This window comes from Hemiscyllium ocellatum, chromosome 7 (genome assembly GCF_020745735.1).
Source record: "Hemiscyllium ocellatum isolate sHemOce1 chromosome 7, sHemOce1.pat.X.cur, whole genome shotgun sequence".
In the NCBI taxonomy this organism is placed as follows: Eukaryota; Metazoa; Chordata; class Chondrichthyes; order Orectolobiformes; family Hemiscylliidae; genus Hemiscyllium; species Hemiscyllium ocellatum.
Genome location: NC_083407.1, coordinates 89,101,602 through 89,117,973, shown reverse-complemented (window position 1 = coordinate 89,117,973; position 16,372 = coordinate 89,101,602). Strand labels below are relative to the sequence as shown.

General features: G+C 41.6%; 1 protein-coding gene and 1 pseudogene across 3 annotated transcripts; both read left to right on the top strand.

The window, feature by feature from the left end:
* Positions 1-685: 685 nt before the first annotated feature.
* Positions 686-4,326, top strand: LOC132817187 (gamma-crystallin S-1-like). Of its 3 annotated transcripts, none has more exons than XM_060827460.1 (3): positions 686-694; positions 780-1,022; positions 4,051-4,326. In XM_060827460.1, the coding sequence occupies exons 1-3, from the start codon at positions 686-688 to the stop codon at positions 4,324-4,326; spliced, it is 528 nt and encodes a 175-aa protein (XP_060683443.1). The 3 variants fall into 3 exon arrangements, with proteins under 3 accessions (XP_060683443.1, XP_060683445.1, XP_060683444.1); XM_060827462.1 differs by having other exon boundaries at positions 780-1,026; positions 4,061-4,326; XM_060827461.1 differs by having other exon boundaries at positions 780-1,026; positions 4,058-4,326.
* A 7,390-nt stretch (positions 4,327-11,716) lies between these two features.
* LOC132817631 (gamma-crystallin S-1-like) lies at positions 11,717-13,500 on the top strand (annotated as a pseudogene).
* The last annotated feature ends 2,872 nt before the right edge of the window (positions 13,501-16,372 follow it).

Here is a 16,372-nt window from a genome sequence, read left to right as displayed (position 1 = left end):
GGGATGTCAGAGATGGGCGATTTGGAATAATTTAAAACAAATTGAGAATTTTGAAATTGAGATGTTGCTGAACTGGAAGCAAATGCGAGTTATTGAACTCAAGAGTGATGGGAGGCAGGGTAGATACATTAGAGTTTACAAAGAATAGATGTTGAGATGCTGGCTAAGTGTGTACATGGGAATAGTGGAGGGGTTGAAAGAGGTGACAATGAACCATTACCTAATGGTTGCTGATTTGCTATCCATTAAAAAGTCAGAATAATTGTCTAACTTTATGTTTAGTCAATGTGACTAGGATTCACCTCTTTTCTACTTGTGGGTGTAATAGTTAATGAACAAAAGAAGGTTGTCTGGCTTATGACTATTCAGCAAAGTTCACAGTTCAATGTTTTGTGTATTTTATTCTGAGTATAACTGGGGTCCCTCGACTTTTGTTCCTTTTTTTCTGCAGGACAAATCAAAATGACATGAAAGCAAAACTCAATGAGCCAATTACTCCTATTATTCTGAATGAAGGTGATTTGCTGAAATATCTGTAACACATTTTAGCTTATTTTTGCTGATCTGTGCTTGAGATTGTTTAAAATTACAAAGGCAGTTTCTGTAACTGTTTGTGAAGGGTATAAATACTGAACACCCAGAGTGAGAGCATGTTCAGGCTCTGCTATACCACTGTGAGCTCAAAATGGGAAAGGTGAGGCAGACTCTGATATCATTTACATTTTATCCATGATTCATCAGAAAATACAAATAGTTTGTTTCATTTCCTTCCCTCACAGATCATCTTTTACGAGGACAGGAACTTCCAGGGACGGCACTATGAGTGCAGCAGTGACTGTGCCGACCTGTCCCCTTACTTCAGCCGCTGTAACTCCATCCGTGTTGAGAGTGACTGGTGGGTGGTGTATGAGACACCCAATTACATGGGATACCAGTATGTTCTGACCAGGGGAGAGTATCCTGACTACCAGCGCTGGATGGGATTCAATGACTGTGTCAGGTCATGTCGCAGTCACCCATTTGTGAGTCATAAATTGATTGTCCTTCGGATGAAATGAGCTTGTCAATTGACTTATATTTGGAAAGGTCTGTTTAATTATTTATTTCAAGAAATATGTAGTGATTTTCAATTCATATTTCCATGTAATGAATTTCATTGATAATTAATTGAAATTTTAATTTGAATTTGAAATTGTAGCCTGCAAATTGATGGGCTATGCTTGCTCTGTAAGTACCTCAGGACTATCCTGATGGATCATCAATGAAAAATGAATGGGAATGCCATTATCTTGATCGGAGCAAAGGGAAGGTGTGATTCTCAAATGGTGATCAATCAGGACAATCTCTGAACAAAATCCCAATGAAAAATCACTTGTGAAGGGCAATATGTAGAGTGCATACATCATTACAATAAAGTAGGCACTAAAATAATGGGAGAACACATCAAGTTATATCAGAGAGTAACTTATTTAAAGCTAAGGCTGGCACCACATGTCAACTAACTCACACGGAAACCTTGCACTGAAGCAGACTGCCGAGGTTATCTTCTACTCTCCTTGTAGCTGATGCAAAGTTGAGAGATGCCTCAAATCAAATAAGCAATGAAAATGCAATGGCATTTATCTATAAAAACAAACATGGTAAGTAATCATCTTCTTGTCTTCCGTGTCCACTGAGACTTGAGCTAAGCCATGTCTTCCCCAACAGTTGAATTCAAAACAAAACATTTTCGATTGCTTTTGTCGTGAAGGTTTTATCATTAGTCTGATGAGAGATTAGAGTTTGTCTTGGGTGCGATGGAGGTTTGACGCTGCATAATGGAACAAGAGATAAAATAGAGAGGAATTAGAATCATAGACTAGAGTCATAGAGATGTATAGCACAGAAACAGACCCTTCGGTCCATCCCGTCCACACCGACCAGACATCCCAACCCAATCTAGTCCCACCTGCCAGCACCCAGCCCATATACCTCCAAACCCTTCCTATTTATATACCCATCTTAAATGTTGCAATTGTACCAGCCTCCACCACATCCTCTGGCATGTCATTCCATACACGTACCACCCTCTGTGTGAAAAAGTTGCCCCTTAGGTCTCTTTTATATCTTTTCCCTCTCACCCTAAAACTATGCCCTCTAGTTCTGGACTCCCCAACCCCAGGGAAAAGATTGTGTCTATTTATCCTATCCATGCCCCTCATAATTTTGTATACCTCTATAAGGTCACCCCTCAGCCTCTGACACTCCAGGGAAAACAGCCCCAGCCTGTTCAGCCTCTCCCTGTAGCTCAGATCCTCCAACCCTGGCAACATCCCTGTAAATCTTTTCTGAACCCTTTCAAGTTTCACAACATTTTTCCGATAGGAAGGAGACCAGAATTGCACGCAATATTCCAACAGTGGCCCAACCAATGTCCTGTACAGCCACAACATGACCTCTCAACTCCTGAACTCAATACTCTGACCAATAAAGGAAAGCATTCTCCGTCAATTCTGCCACCTCCAAACAGACCACACCACCAGGGATATATTTCCCGCTCCACCCCTCCCAGCGTTCCGGAAAGGCCACTCCCTCCCCGACTCCCTTGTCAAGTCCACACCCCCTACCAACCCAACCTCCACTCCCAGCACCTTCCCCTGCAACCGCAAGAAGTGCAAAGCTTGCACCACACTTCCCCCCTCATCTCCCTCCAAGGCCCCAGCAGATCCTTCCATATCCATCGCAAATTCACCTGCACCTCCACATCATTTACTGTATCCGCTGCACTCGATGTGGTCTCCTCTACATTGGGGAGACAGGCCACCTACTTGTGGAATGTTTCAGGGAACACTTCTGGGACCCCCACACCAACCAACCCGTGGCTGAACACACTAACTCCCCCTCACACTCCGCCAAGGACATGCAGGTCCTTGGCCTCCTCCATCGCCAGACCCTGGCCACACGATGTCTGGAGGAAGGGCATCTCATCTTCCGTCTTGGAACCCTCCAACCACATGGGATGAATGTAGATTTCTCCAGCTTCCTCATTTCCCCTCCCCCCACCTTATCTCAGTCCCAACCCCTGGATTCAGCACTACCCTCTTGACCTGCAATCTTCTTCCCCATCTCTTTGCCCCCACCCCCTCTCCGGCCTATCACCCTCACCCTTACCTCCTTCCACCTATTGTATTCACAGCGCCCCTCCCCCAAACTCCCCCCCCCACCTTTTATCTCAGCCTGCTTGGCACAATGGCCTCATTCCTGAAGAAGGGCTGATGCCTGAAATATTGATTCTCCAGCTCCTCAGATGCTGCCTGGCCTGCTGCGCTTTTCCAGCACCACACTTTTCAACTCTGGTCTCCAGCATCTGCAGTCCTCACTTTCTCCAAAGCATGCCAAACACCTTCTTCACTATCCTATCTACCTGCGACTCCACTTTCAAGGAGCTATGAACCTGCACTCCAAGGTCTCTTTGTTCAGCAACACTCCCTAGGACCTTACCATTAAGTGTGTACGTCCTGCTGAGATTTGCTTTCCCAAAATGCAGCACCTCACACTTATCTGAATTAAATTCCATCTGCCACTTCTCAGTCCATTGCCCCATCTGGTCCAGATCCTGTTGTAATCTGAGGTAACTCTCTTTGCTGTCCATTACACCTCCAATTTTGGTGTCACCTGCAAACTTACTAACTGTACCTCTTATGCTCGCATCCAAATTATTTCTGCTGTTTGGGGAGTATAGGGAACATGTTGAGAAAATTAGAGCTCAATCTTTCAGGATGAACATAGCACACTATCCTTCTTGCCAAGAGTGGTAGATGTAGTTTTTTTCCAAAAGGTAATGCCAGATCAATGGTTATTTTGGTTATGCAAAGTTATTAAATGAAATTGAGTGAAGGTAAGAATATGGGATTACATCACAAATCAGCCACAAGCTTCTTGAATGTTGGAACAGGCTTGAAGGGCTCACTCCAGTTCTTTTTATCCTCTGTTCCCAACATTAACATGTACTCTGCTAAATGTCAAACTAACATAGCTGTGTCACAAATCTTTCATTTCTTTCTATTGCAGTACCGAGGAGGCTCCTACAGAATGAGGGTTTACGAGAGGCCTGACTTTGGAGGACAGATGATGGAATTCATGGATGACTGTCCATCTGTCTACGATCATTTCCGTTACCGTGACATCCACTCCTGCCATGTGATGGACGGTTACTGGATCTTCTATGAACATCCCAACTACAGAGGGCGACAGTACTTCATGAGACCCGGTGAATATAGGAGATACAGTGACTGGGGAGGCTACAGCTCAACTATCGGGTCTTTCAGGCGCATGAGGGATTTCTAATTCCTTATTGAACTAGATTTTATCATGCAGAAATGTTCTGAAACATAAATAAATGTCCTTTCATTAGAACCGATTTCTTATCTTTGAATTATGTTTTTGTGCCTCTGTTAGTACAAAACTTTTATGAATTTGAGACCATAATGTTAAAAATAGGGAATTATATTCAGAAATTCTCTGAGATCCTTATATAAAAAGATTAGACATTGTGCAACTGCATCATTTGGGACACCTTGTAAGATACGTTGGTAACAATGATGTTTTGCCAAGGCCATCTTGCTAGATCTTCCCTTCACCTGGGCTAATATCAACAGGAAGACGTCAGGCAGAGAGTCCTTTGTCCTCAATATCTCCTCCAACAACACGTTTGAGAAGCTGGCTCTGCTGCTTTCGCCATCTTGCAAAACCCAACTTTGGAGAGACAGTGCATGCTACAGCTTGGGTGAAGATGAGTGCTTGGAGTGCAAATCCATCTCCACGGAAGTTATGTCTAATCAGCAGTTAGTTGGTAAATGTGGCCCTATTTAACGCTTCCAGACATGTGGAAATTGTGATGAGCAGCATGTAGCACCAAACTGTTATTTTAAACCATCATTAGCATATCAATACAGTTTCAATTTGGTGTCATTTTACCAAATATTCCACTTTATCAAACTTCTAGTCATGGTCTGTTATAATGATAGGAAATGTGTGAATTCTGTTTAATTCCTCCACTAAGAAGCAGCTTGCTTGATTAACATCCCATTCATCACCTTAAATATTGACTGCATCCACGACCAGGGTTGTACACTATCATTATAGCATCAAGTCTCTTCGATAGCATCTTTCAAACCCATCATAGAGAAATAGAGTCATAGAGATGTACAGCATGGAAACAGACCCTTTGGTCCAACCTGTCCATGCCAACCAGATATCCCAACCCAATCTGGTCCCGCCTGCCAGCAGCCGCCCCATATCCCTCCAAACCTTTCCTATTCATATACCCATCCAAATGCTTTGTAAGTGTTGCAATTGTACCAGCCTCCACCACATCGTCTGGCAGCTAGTTCCATACACGTACCACCCTTTGCGTGAAAACATTGCCCCTTAGCTCTCTTTCCCCTCTCACCCTAAACCTATGCCCTCTAGTTCTGGATTCCCCCATCCCAGGGAAAAGACTTTGTCTATTTATCCTATCTATGCCCCTCATAATTTTGTAAACCTCTATAAGGTCATCCCTCAGCCTCCAACGCTCCAGGGAAAACAGCCCCAGCCTGTTCAGCCTCTCCCTACAGCTCAAATCCTCCAACCCTGGCAACATCCTTATAAATCTTTTCTGCACCCTTTCAAGTATCACAACATCTTTCCGATAGAAAGGAGACCAGAATTACACACAATATTCCAACAGTGGCCTAACCAATGTCCTGTACAGCCGCAACATGACCTCCCAACTCCTGTACTCAATACTCTGACCAATAAAGGAAAGTATACCAAACGTCATCTTCATTATCCTATCTACCTGCGACTCCACTTTCAAGGAGCCACTAACACTTAGCAGTACAATAGCATCAGACAGATGGAAAGACAACCATATGTAAGTCATATATTATCCTGACTTTGAACTATTTTAACAATCATTTCACTGCAACTTCATCGAAAACCTGGAATCCTTATACCATTGTGAGCACACAGGTGGCTACTGTGCATCAAGGGGAAATTTCTTAACCAACTTCTCACATGCAATTAGCAATAGGACATAAGGTCTGATCCAGCTAATGACACTCACTCAGCCATGTAAGAATTAAAAAAAACCTAAAGCTGACATGTTCCCTGCAAGATTTGCCACCTGGATGGCTGTCCATCCATAGTGGTATCTCCACCATGTAGATTACCTTACAAAAAATAAACAAGCTGCAATTAAAACTATGTTGGCATCTACTGGGAAACCCCTGTATCCATTCAGTCAACACATCCTGGATGACTAGATAGTTCACACCACCAGCTGGCATTTGTGGATGTGGCTGAATAAAATTAATTCGATAATCTGGCAGAGGCACCAACTTAAAAATACTGTGGGATTGTGCTGTAAGCAAAATAAGCATAACTGAACTGAGAACATATTGTCTCGCCATCACCATTGTTAACAGCTAACCCGAGAATGCAACTCTTTTAAAAAAAGGTTTTGTGATTTACACATGAAAGAAATTAAACTATCACTGTATTCTAACAGATGAAAGGCTTAACAGACAAACAATTTTTCAATGTATAATTTTAGTTACATCACAATGTAAATTTTTGCTATAAATTCTGTGTTACAATTGAGCCCTCCACTATCACCTGATGAGATTATGGCTGATCTGATCATGTGTCGGAACAGCTTTGGAAGGCCAAAAGAGCTGTTCCTGTGCTATTTTGGAGCGTCGCTCCGAAAGCTAGTGTGCTTCCAATTAAATCTGTTGGACTATAACCTGGTGTTGTGTGATTTTTAACTTTGAACTGAGAAGGATATCTTACTTAAAGGGTCATGAGGTTGTCCCAGTGGTTTAAATTGTTTCGAATGAAACTAGATTTTCCATCAGTGATGAGGAAAAAACTTAGATGTTTTCTGCATAACTGGGTGACCAATATAAAACTGGGCATTGGCATCATATGTGACACATGGATTAAGCAAGTCATTCAAAGAGATGGGTTGTGGAAGAGGTTCCCCTTTGCTTTGCCACATCTGGGTCTGATAGTGGAGCTCATGTTCAATCTGGAAGGGGTATAGAGAAATTTGTTGTGAGGTGAGGGGAAGGGCTGATATTTGGAAAGCTTGCCACTATCATGTATTGGAGGAAAGCAGATTCCCATGTCTCACATGTTGATCTGCTTTCCTTGCATATTGACTGGTTAAGGAGTTTCCATGTGTCAATGGGTTATAAGTCTTCAAGATGGAAAATGTTGGCATTATCTGAGGCGGAGTACGATTAGAACTCAATGTCACCCTTCTATGTGCTGTTGAGAAAGAGGAAAGGCTCATAAGTACCACTCTGGATAAATGTCAGCAGATTAAAGAAGTCACCGTGTGCCCCTGCCCCGTATATTCAAAGGAACATGCCTTGTATGGTTTTCAGATAAACACCATTCTAAATTGTACTGTAGAGAACTAGAGCCTGAACACAGACACCACCAGGGCAATATGTAGAAGGAAGGGAGAATACTACACCACAACTTCCAGAAAACACTATCAGGATGGGATGTTTGTATGTAACATCCAAAAACACCACACATACCAGCCAGGTTAGGTGGAATCAAGCTCACAGACATTTACATGAGGAGTGAGATATTGTCAATGTCAGTGACAAACTCAGACAAACATTATGGAATCACTGGGACACCAGCGTTGAACTCCTAGCAGAAAAGTTACAGTCGGTCCAGACAAAATGGGCAAATGCACATGAAGTTTTTACTCCAGTCATTCAGCAGACAGAGCAAATTCAAAAGGATACCAGGGAAAACAAAGTGACTAATTGGTGGGAAGAGTTCTGGCACTGGGACTCAAACATGCATGTACCCCCATGGGGATGACTCCTGTCACACCTGGATGTGTTGTTCATCCTGTTTACTTTAATCTACCTCACCCTCCTCACAGTGAAATTTGTTTGTTGGAAGAAGAAACTCATCCAGAAACTAACTACAAACTCTGTGTTCCTAAAGCGGGAGCCAAGAAGTTAATGAACATAGACTGCATCATGAAAGGTAAATTGTTGCACGGAATCAATTTTACCTTATCGAGTACAGCTAATTGCCAAAGGGGTAATGTATATAAATAGTGGTTAATTCTCAATTTATGTATTAACTTATTTGTAAAACAAATCCTGTTAGGCTCATTATGTGTGTAAGGAAGATGGTTTGTGTATAAGATATTTTTGTCTATATATAGTGAGGAAACCAGATACTCAGTAAGTTCGGCTCATCATCTGAGATTTGATACATGCCTGCACAAGAGTGTGTTCTGAACCCATGATCACATTTTCACTAGAAGTTTCAAGTGATCAACAGGATGGAAACGGGTCCAAAGTTGGACATTCAAAATTGACCGACAACCACAGAAATTGAGACAGATAGAAAATTAGCCAAACTAAATTAAGCAGCAGCCAGCAGCTACAGACAACAGTGGAAAGCAAAGTCAAACAAGTTACAGGAGAACTAGTTTCAACCATCCTGAAGGTTGTGTACTGGAGAAGTGTTGATCAGATATTCTGGCACCTTGACCACCTGAGTATGTGCACTTCACAGCAACAGTGAAGGCTGTTTGTGTGACCCCATTGGATGCTTAGAATCTTGCTCATGATCCCTATGGCCAAAGGCCACAGAATATTCTAGAAGATCTAAGGATGGATAAAAAACACATACCGGGAAGCCAGACTTCCAGTGAGAATCCTGATGAAGGGCTCCGGCCCAAAACATCAATTTTCCTGCTCCTCAGATGCTGGTGACCTGCTGGGCTTTTCCAGTAACTCACTCTCAACTCAGATCTTCAGCACCTGCAGACCTCACTGTCTCTAAGTGCGAAGACCCTGTGAAGACTCAATGAAGACTCAACCTAGCCCAGCAGTAAAGCTTCCTCATTTCTCCTCCCCCCACCTTATCTCAGTCCCAACCCTCGGATTCAGCTCCGCCCTCTTGATCTGCAATCTTCTTCCCGACCTCTCCGCCCCCACCCCCTCTCCGGCCTATCACCTTCACCCTCACCTCCTTCCACCTATCATATTCCCAGCGCCTGTCCCCCAACTTCCCTCCCCTCAACCTTTTATCTCAGCCCGCTTGGCACACCAGCCTCATTCCTGAAGAAGGGCTTATGCCCGAAACGTCGATTCTCCTGCTCCTCAGATGTTGTCTGGCCTGCTGTGTTTTCGCAGCACCACATTTTTCAACTCTGGTCTCCAGCATCTGCAGTCCTCACTTTCTCCTCATATGGAGAGAGCTAAATAAAGACCTATCTAAATAAAGAATAAACATTGCGTGAATTTGGGAAATGCTGCTATTGTGTTTTAATAAAAATATTTTATAAATAAAATTGAGTTGAACCAAATCTAATTCTCAGAATTAGTCTGTGGAATTATTTACTGCTGAGCACTATAGAGGCTGGGTTATTATGTATTTCAAGACAGAGACATAGGTTTTTAATCAGTCGGGAATCAGGGGTTAAAGGGAAAAGGCAGGAAAGTGGAGTTGAGGATTTATAAACAACAAAATACAAACAACACGGGACGGCACGGTTGCTCAGTGGTTAGCAGTTTGGGAAAGCAAATTTTAGCAGGACCTTTACTTAATGGCAAGGTCCTAGGGAGTGTTGCTGAGCAAGGAGACCTTGGAGTGAAGGGTCATAGCTCCTTGAAAGTGGAGTCGAAGGTAGATAGGAGTGAAGAAGGTGTTTGGTATGCTTCCCTTTATTGGTCAAAGTATTGAGTACAGGAGTTGTGAGGTCATGTTGCGGCTGTACAGGATGTTGGTTAGGCCACTGTTGGAATATTGCATACAATTCTGGTCTCCTTCCTATTGGAAGGACATTGTGAAACTTGAAAGGATTCAGAAATGATTTAAAGGATGTTTGCCAGGGTTGGAGGATTTAAGATATAGGGAGAGTTAAATAGGTTGGGGCTGTTTTCCCTGGAGTGTTGGAGGCTGAGGGGTGACCTTATAGAGGATTATCAGATCATGAGGGACATGGGCAGGATAAATAGACACGGTATTTTCCCTGAGGTGAGGGAGTCCAGAACTAGAATGCACAGGTCACAGGTTTAGGGTGAGAGGGGTAAGATATAAAAGAGACCTTTTCACACAGAGGGTGGCATGTGTGTGTGGAATGGGCTGCCAGGGGAAGTGGTGGAGGCTGGTACAATTGCAACATTTAAAAGGCATCTGGATGGGTACATGAATAGGAAGGGTTTGGAGGGAAATGGTCCAGGTGCTGGCAGGTGGGACTAGATTGGGTTGGGATATCTGGTCGGCATGGACAGGTTGGACCGAATGGTCTGTTTCTGTGCTATACATCTCTATGACTCTATGATTCAATGCGTTGTGGAGGAGACAGGAGAGTAAGTTGAGGCCACAGTGAAATTGGCTATGCTCTTATTGAATAGATGAGCAGGCTTCTGGTGTTGAATGGCCTCCATCAACTCTTAATTTTTATGAACTTGCCTTCTTCCATCCAGCTGACCCACTACTTGATTCATATTTCCAAAGTCAAATTTGCCAGCCATGACCTAGTCTTCACAAATCCAAACAGGCTGTTTCTGATCAGTTGAAAATTTCCATGTGTATCATCAATCTATCTTCAATGATGGTTTCTTATAACTTCCCAAGAACAGATGCCAAGGTCACTGGGCAATCAGTCAATGGTTTTCCTCTGTCAATTTTCTTAAATAGTGGAGTAACGTGGCCAACTCAATCAAATGGTTTTCAGTTTGAAAAGGCGTCATGTCACTCTTGAGATAACTCTCATTATCCAAACTGTTCTTAATCTGATCTACTGCATTTCTGCTTTTCTCTTAGAGCTATTACTGGCGAGCACTCAGAGGTTCCAGTAAATGTGTTATTTATATTTCAATTTACAGAAAAGTAATGCTCAACTCTCTAGTACTGTGCTTTCATTCCTCTCTTCCCAAAATCTGGATAGTATGCAATTGTTGATCTCTGATTCTCAATCGCATTTCAGTACAACCACCATCTGCCTTTCTATTGTTTTATTTAATATTACAATACAACTTCAGCTAAATTAGAAATAAGTGACAAGTAATATACACCAAAATGACATTGGTTAAAATATGAAACTGTCCATAGGCTGCAACTAATGTTATAAATGTCCTGTCAATGCTGTCGGAGAAATGTTACCAAATAGATAAATTCAGGTATTAAAGTTGATGGCCTTTGCAGCACAGTCTGGAGTCTAAATACTCCAGGGGTTATAGGCATGTGCAGGGGGCTGTAAATAAAGCAACTTGCTCTGAAAGCATACATTATCTTATAGACAGGTTCTGGAGTAGATTTCCATCATTGCATTGAAATATTGGAAACAGACTTAGACGATGGTCAAATGACAAGTGCTCGAGAATTTTAATGACAGCATAAGACAGAGTACACCATTGCTCTAATGCATTGTTGCTGCCTTTCAAGCAATTAAAATGACATGAGGGCAAACACAAACAATGATACAAAGGTGCTTTAAAATGATCTTGCATTATAATGGTTTTCTTTACAATGAGTGCATGCATCATGTACTTTGTTTCTTTTATGTTAACTTCAAATCACTTCAGATATTGGAATAACAATTAGTAAAGCCCAGAGAAGCCTTTCACTCTCACTTATAAATACCAAGCTGCATGAGGCAGTGAGACGTTCAGGTGCTTACTCAACAAGCTCTGAGCTCGAAATGGGAAAGGCAAGCATAACTCAAATGTTTTATATTTCACATTGTATTGGGATTATTGATTAGACATTTCCAAACTGAAAACTCTGAATTAATAAACCTGCATCTTTTCCCACAGATCATCTTTTACGAGGACAGGAACTTCCAGGGACAGCACTATGAGTGCAGCAGTGACTGTGCCGACCTGTCCCCTTACTTCAGCCGCTGTAACTCCATCCATGTTGACAGTGACTGGTGGGTGCTGTATGAGAGACCTAATTACATGGGATACCAGTATGTTCTGACCAGGGGAGCGTATCCTGACTACCAGCGCTGGATGGGATTCAATGACTGTGTCAGGTCATGTCACTCCTACTATTAAAATATGAGTAATTTCTGATGGTTTTATCATTTTCTACCCAGAGTGACACTAAAAAAAATTACTGTGTTCAAAATTACTGTGTACAGCTTGTACCCATTAGCACTGAAGAGGAATACTTGTTCCCATTGGTCTGGTTATATCTTGCAGCAGTGATATTAACAGTAGCGGATCGTCTGCTGTTACAAATCCAACCTCATTTACCAGTCTCTGAGCACATGTTACAATCACTGTGAGAATTTAGTATCAACCCTTGTAATTACATAATTGCAGTTAAGATCCCCAGGCACAGTTTCTTTCTTCAATTGTTGCATAAACTAGGAAATTTGTGGTAGGTCACTGCTGGTGGTATACTTAAAATTTTCAAGAATGTTTGGGAGACAGTAGAACACATCTTTTTGTATTTAATCAAATAATCAGAACTAAAAGCCAATTTGGTGCTTTGACAGTGTAGAAAGTAGTAAGGTAACTACAGATAGGCTAAGATAGAGTACACCTTTCTAACGAACATATTTGTACATGTTCCATTCATCTCATTATAAATATTCAATACATTATAAAAAGGAGAAAGCTGCCCACACTTGGAGAAAGTCTCATCACAATTAGATTTTTACAGACATTGATAAGCCTCATTCTGGGTGGATCAATTAACATCAATCACACATACTGTCACAGGCATTTCACTGATCAACTGTTTAAAATTAAATAGAAGCTGCCTATTTGGTGTTCAAACATAATTGACCTACCGAATTGATGGTAATGAATTATATCAGCTTTACTTCCATTATTAATGTCATCAACTGGGATTTGCTATATTCTTTCCCTCTCTCAGTAATTATCAAACATGGGTTTGCTATTTCCTTACCAATACGATCTCATTTCTATTCCAGTACCAAGCAATACCAAATATTTCATAATAGATTGATGACAATTGGATAACCAAGCAGGAATTGTCCAAAACTAGACAACAATCTGTTAGCATCTAGAGATGGTCAATAGCTGGTTAATGATTGAACAGTGAATTTTTAACAAAAAGCTAATGGGTTCCTTGGTCATATTACTAATATAAAAGCAACCCATGACAATAATTTTAAAGTGTTCTATAGATATTTTCATATCTGCATCTCAAATGTTTCATTTCTCTCTATTCCAGTACCGAGGAGGTTCCTACAGAATGAGGATTTATGAGAGGCCTGACTTTGGAAGACAGATGATGGAATTCATGGATGACTGTCCATCTATCTACAATCGTTTTCATTACCACGACATCCATTCCTGCCATGTGATGAACGGTTACTGGATCTTCTATGAACACCCCAACTACAGAGGGTGACAATACTTCATGAGACCCGGTTGGTACAGGAGATACAGTGACTGGGGAGGCTACAGCTCAACTGTTGGATCTTTTAGGCACACGAGGGATTCCTAGTCTGTCATTATAAACCATTTGTCAACATAATAAAATATCTTCTATTACATGGACATTTTGTCCAACTCGATCATATGTTCAGAGCTTCGTAGAAATGGTCCACGACAGCTGGTATCCAGATGTCATGTACCTAATGTATCATTACAATCACCTCAGCAATGTGATGACCATTAATGTAAAAGAAGGGAAATAGAAAATGTGTGAATAAGGATCCTGCCAACAAAATTGGGAAATAGCAGAGACCTAGAGTCATAGACAGCATTCAGCATGGAAACAGACCCTTCAGTCCAACTAATCCATACTGACTATATTCCCAAACTAAACTAGTCCCATCTGCCTGCACTTGGCCCATATCCTTCAAGATCTTTCTTGTTCATGAACTTATGCAAATTTTAAATGTTGCAACTGTACTCGCATCATCACTTCCCCTGTAGGGTGATTCTACACATGCACCATTCTAGGGATAAAAATGTTGCTCCTTATGTCCTTTTAAATCATTCTCCTCTTACCTTAAAAATATGCCCCCGAGGTTGTCTTGAGATGTTTTACTCGGCATTGTCTGATTATCACAAGATTATTACAGTTGGACATGACCTATAAACACTTTTTGCAGCCAGAAAATCTTCAAAAGACACACCTCCAGCTCTCTTAAGGCTGTTGTGTTACAGCTTGTCTAACAAATGTCTTGTGTTCTACCAACGCAGCTGCAGCCTAGAATATTGGGAGCTCGCAATGTCAGTAGTTCCCAGCCACTCTCTGCGATTTACTGGATCACAGGATAGATAAGGCAGATCTGAAGGGAATGGAGACAATGCCTGAGGAAAGACATCCAATGGGAATGTCAGCTCTGTGGAAGCCAGAACAGGAAATAGAATGCTTTGTAATTCATTGAGAGTAGGATCGAGGAATCAGAAGCTGGCTCCTTTGTATAAGATGGACTTGAGAAAGCACAAGACATGATAAGAGAGAAACAAGAGAAATATGCAAGCTGAGGACTCCAGCATGGAAGATCAACTGGGGAATTTGGCCAAAGGTGCAGAAGCGGAAGTGTATACTTCAGCAGATTGTAATTCATTACACAGATTAAGGAATCATGTTACACGACAAAAATAATCCTCACTGTTTGGTTAGGGCCATCTATTTTTCAGTACGCCTGTTTCCTACATTACAGCATGTGAATAGTCTTGAGGCAGGCAGGAAGATTTCAAAAAGCACTGTATAATTACAGCTGTTTTTTTTTCATGAGCACCTTATCCATAGTATTAGACTACATGTACTAGACAATGTGGAAGATTGTCAGGTTCTGCTCTGTTCCCAAAAAGCAACATCAATCCAACAAATACGACCGCACTAGGGCATTAGTCTACTTTCAGTTGTCAGCAAAGTCACAGAAGGTTTGGTGACAGTGCCATCAAGTGACAGACAATCAGCAATAACTTTCTCATGATGCTTGTTTTGGCCTAAATTAAAAACCAGACAAAACCAAGTTATAGTCCAACAGGTTCATTCGAAAGTACTAGCTTTCAAAGCGCTGTTCCTTTATCAGGTAGCTGATTTTTAACTTTATCCACCCCAGTCCAACACCACAGTTTGGCCTACACCAGGGCCTCTCAATATCAGTCCTCATGACAGCCTTAGATCCAAACATGAACAAAAGAAATCCATTAGTTGGAGTCATAACTGGCACAATGGAAAATTGTTGTGGCTATTAGAAGCCAATCATCTCAATCCCAGTGCATCACCATTATTTATTTTTTTCAAAGATACTGATAGGTTAACCAGAGGAGGAGCAGGAATTGACCATATGACAAAACAGTCCCTCAAACCTACTCTGCCATTCAACATAATGAAGATCGATTATTGGCCTCAGTTCCATTTTCCACTCACTCCACATCCCTCTATTGTCTACCTCCTGTCCATTTCAAACTTACCTGCACTTAAGTTCAAGCTTTTGCTTGAAACGTCAATTTTCCTGTTCCTCAGATGCTGCCTGAACTGCTGTGCTTTTCCAGCACCACTCTAATCCAGAATGAAGCATCTATTGTCAAGTCTGTTCAGAAACATTTGCTTATTTTTTGCTAAACTCCAGATGGTATAGACTCAATGTTCACAGCTTCTCATCATCTCAGGAACCAATAAAATACTTTTTCAAGATTGCCTCCAAGACAAGAATATCCTTTTGTTAAACATGGAGAACATAGGGACAAAAAGTACTTAAAATGTGGTCCCAATAAAGCATTGCAAGTTGGAAGGGAGACTTCCTTTTTCCTGTACTCCAAAATCCCCTTAAAATACAGGCCAAAATACTGTAAGTTTTCCACAATTGCTTGCATACTGACTCGCTACATCTTTGTTACAAAACACATCTAATTCTCTGTGGGCATTTGAAAGTTTTACATCTTTTAAAAAACTGTTCTGCTTTTCAATCTTAATACCAAAGTAAATAGCCTCACACTTGGCCACAATAAACTCCATCTAACGCTCTGTTTCTCAATCAATTCACCAATCTACTTTTCTCAGCCTTTTTGTGTCCTCTTCACAGCTTGCATGCCCACCTAGTTTTGTACTGTCACAGAGGGTAACATTTGCTCAGTTGAAGTGAACAATTCCAATACTATAGGATGGAACCTGTTCTGACGCCAGTAAGCCAATTCAACAAAATTTAAATGTGGGAAAAAGCCCTCATTCCTCTTTCCTAACTGTGTGCTATTGCGGCAGCCACACCCCCACCTCCCTATTTATCTCTAATCCCCTTCCTCCCTCCACATTCCTGATAACGGGTTCATGCCCCCTAATCGCTGACTCTCCTGCTCCTTGGATGTTGTGCTTGTCCAGAGCCACACTTTTTGACTCTATCCTCAAAGGCCCACAA

Bases quoted from the DNA above. Each gene is read 5' to 3' on its own strand.
- LOC132817187 (XM_060827460.1), top strand. The intron at 1,023-4,050 runs GTGAGTCATAAA...TTTCTATTGCAG, and splicing joins CATGTCGCAGTCACCCATTT to TACCGAGGAGGCTCCTACAG.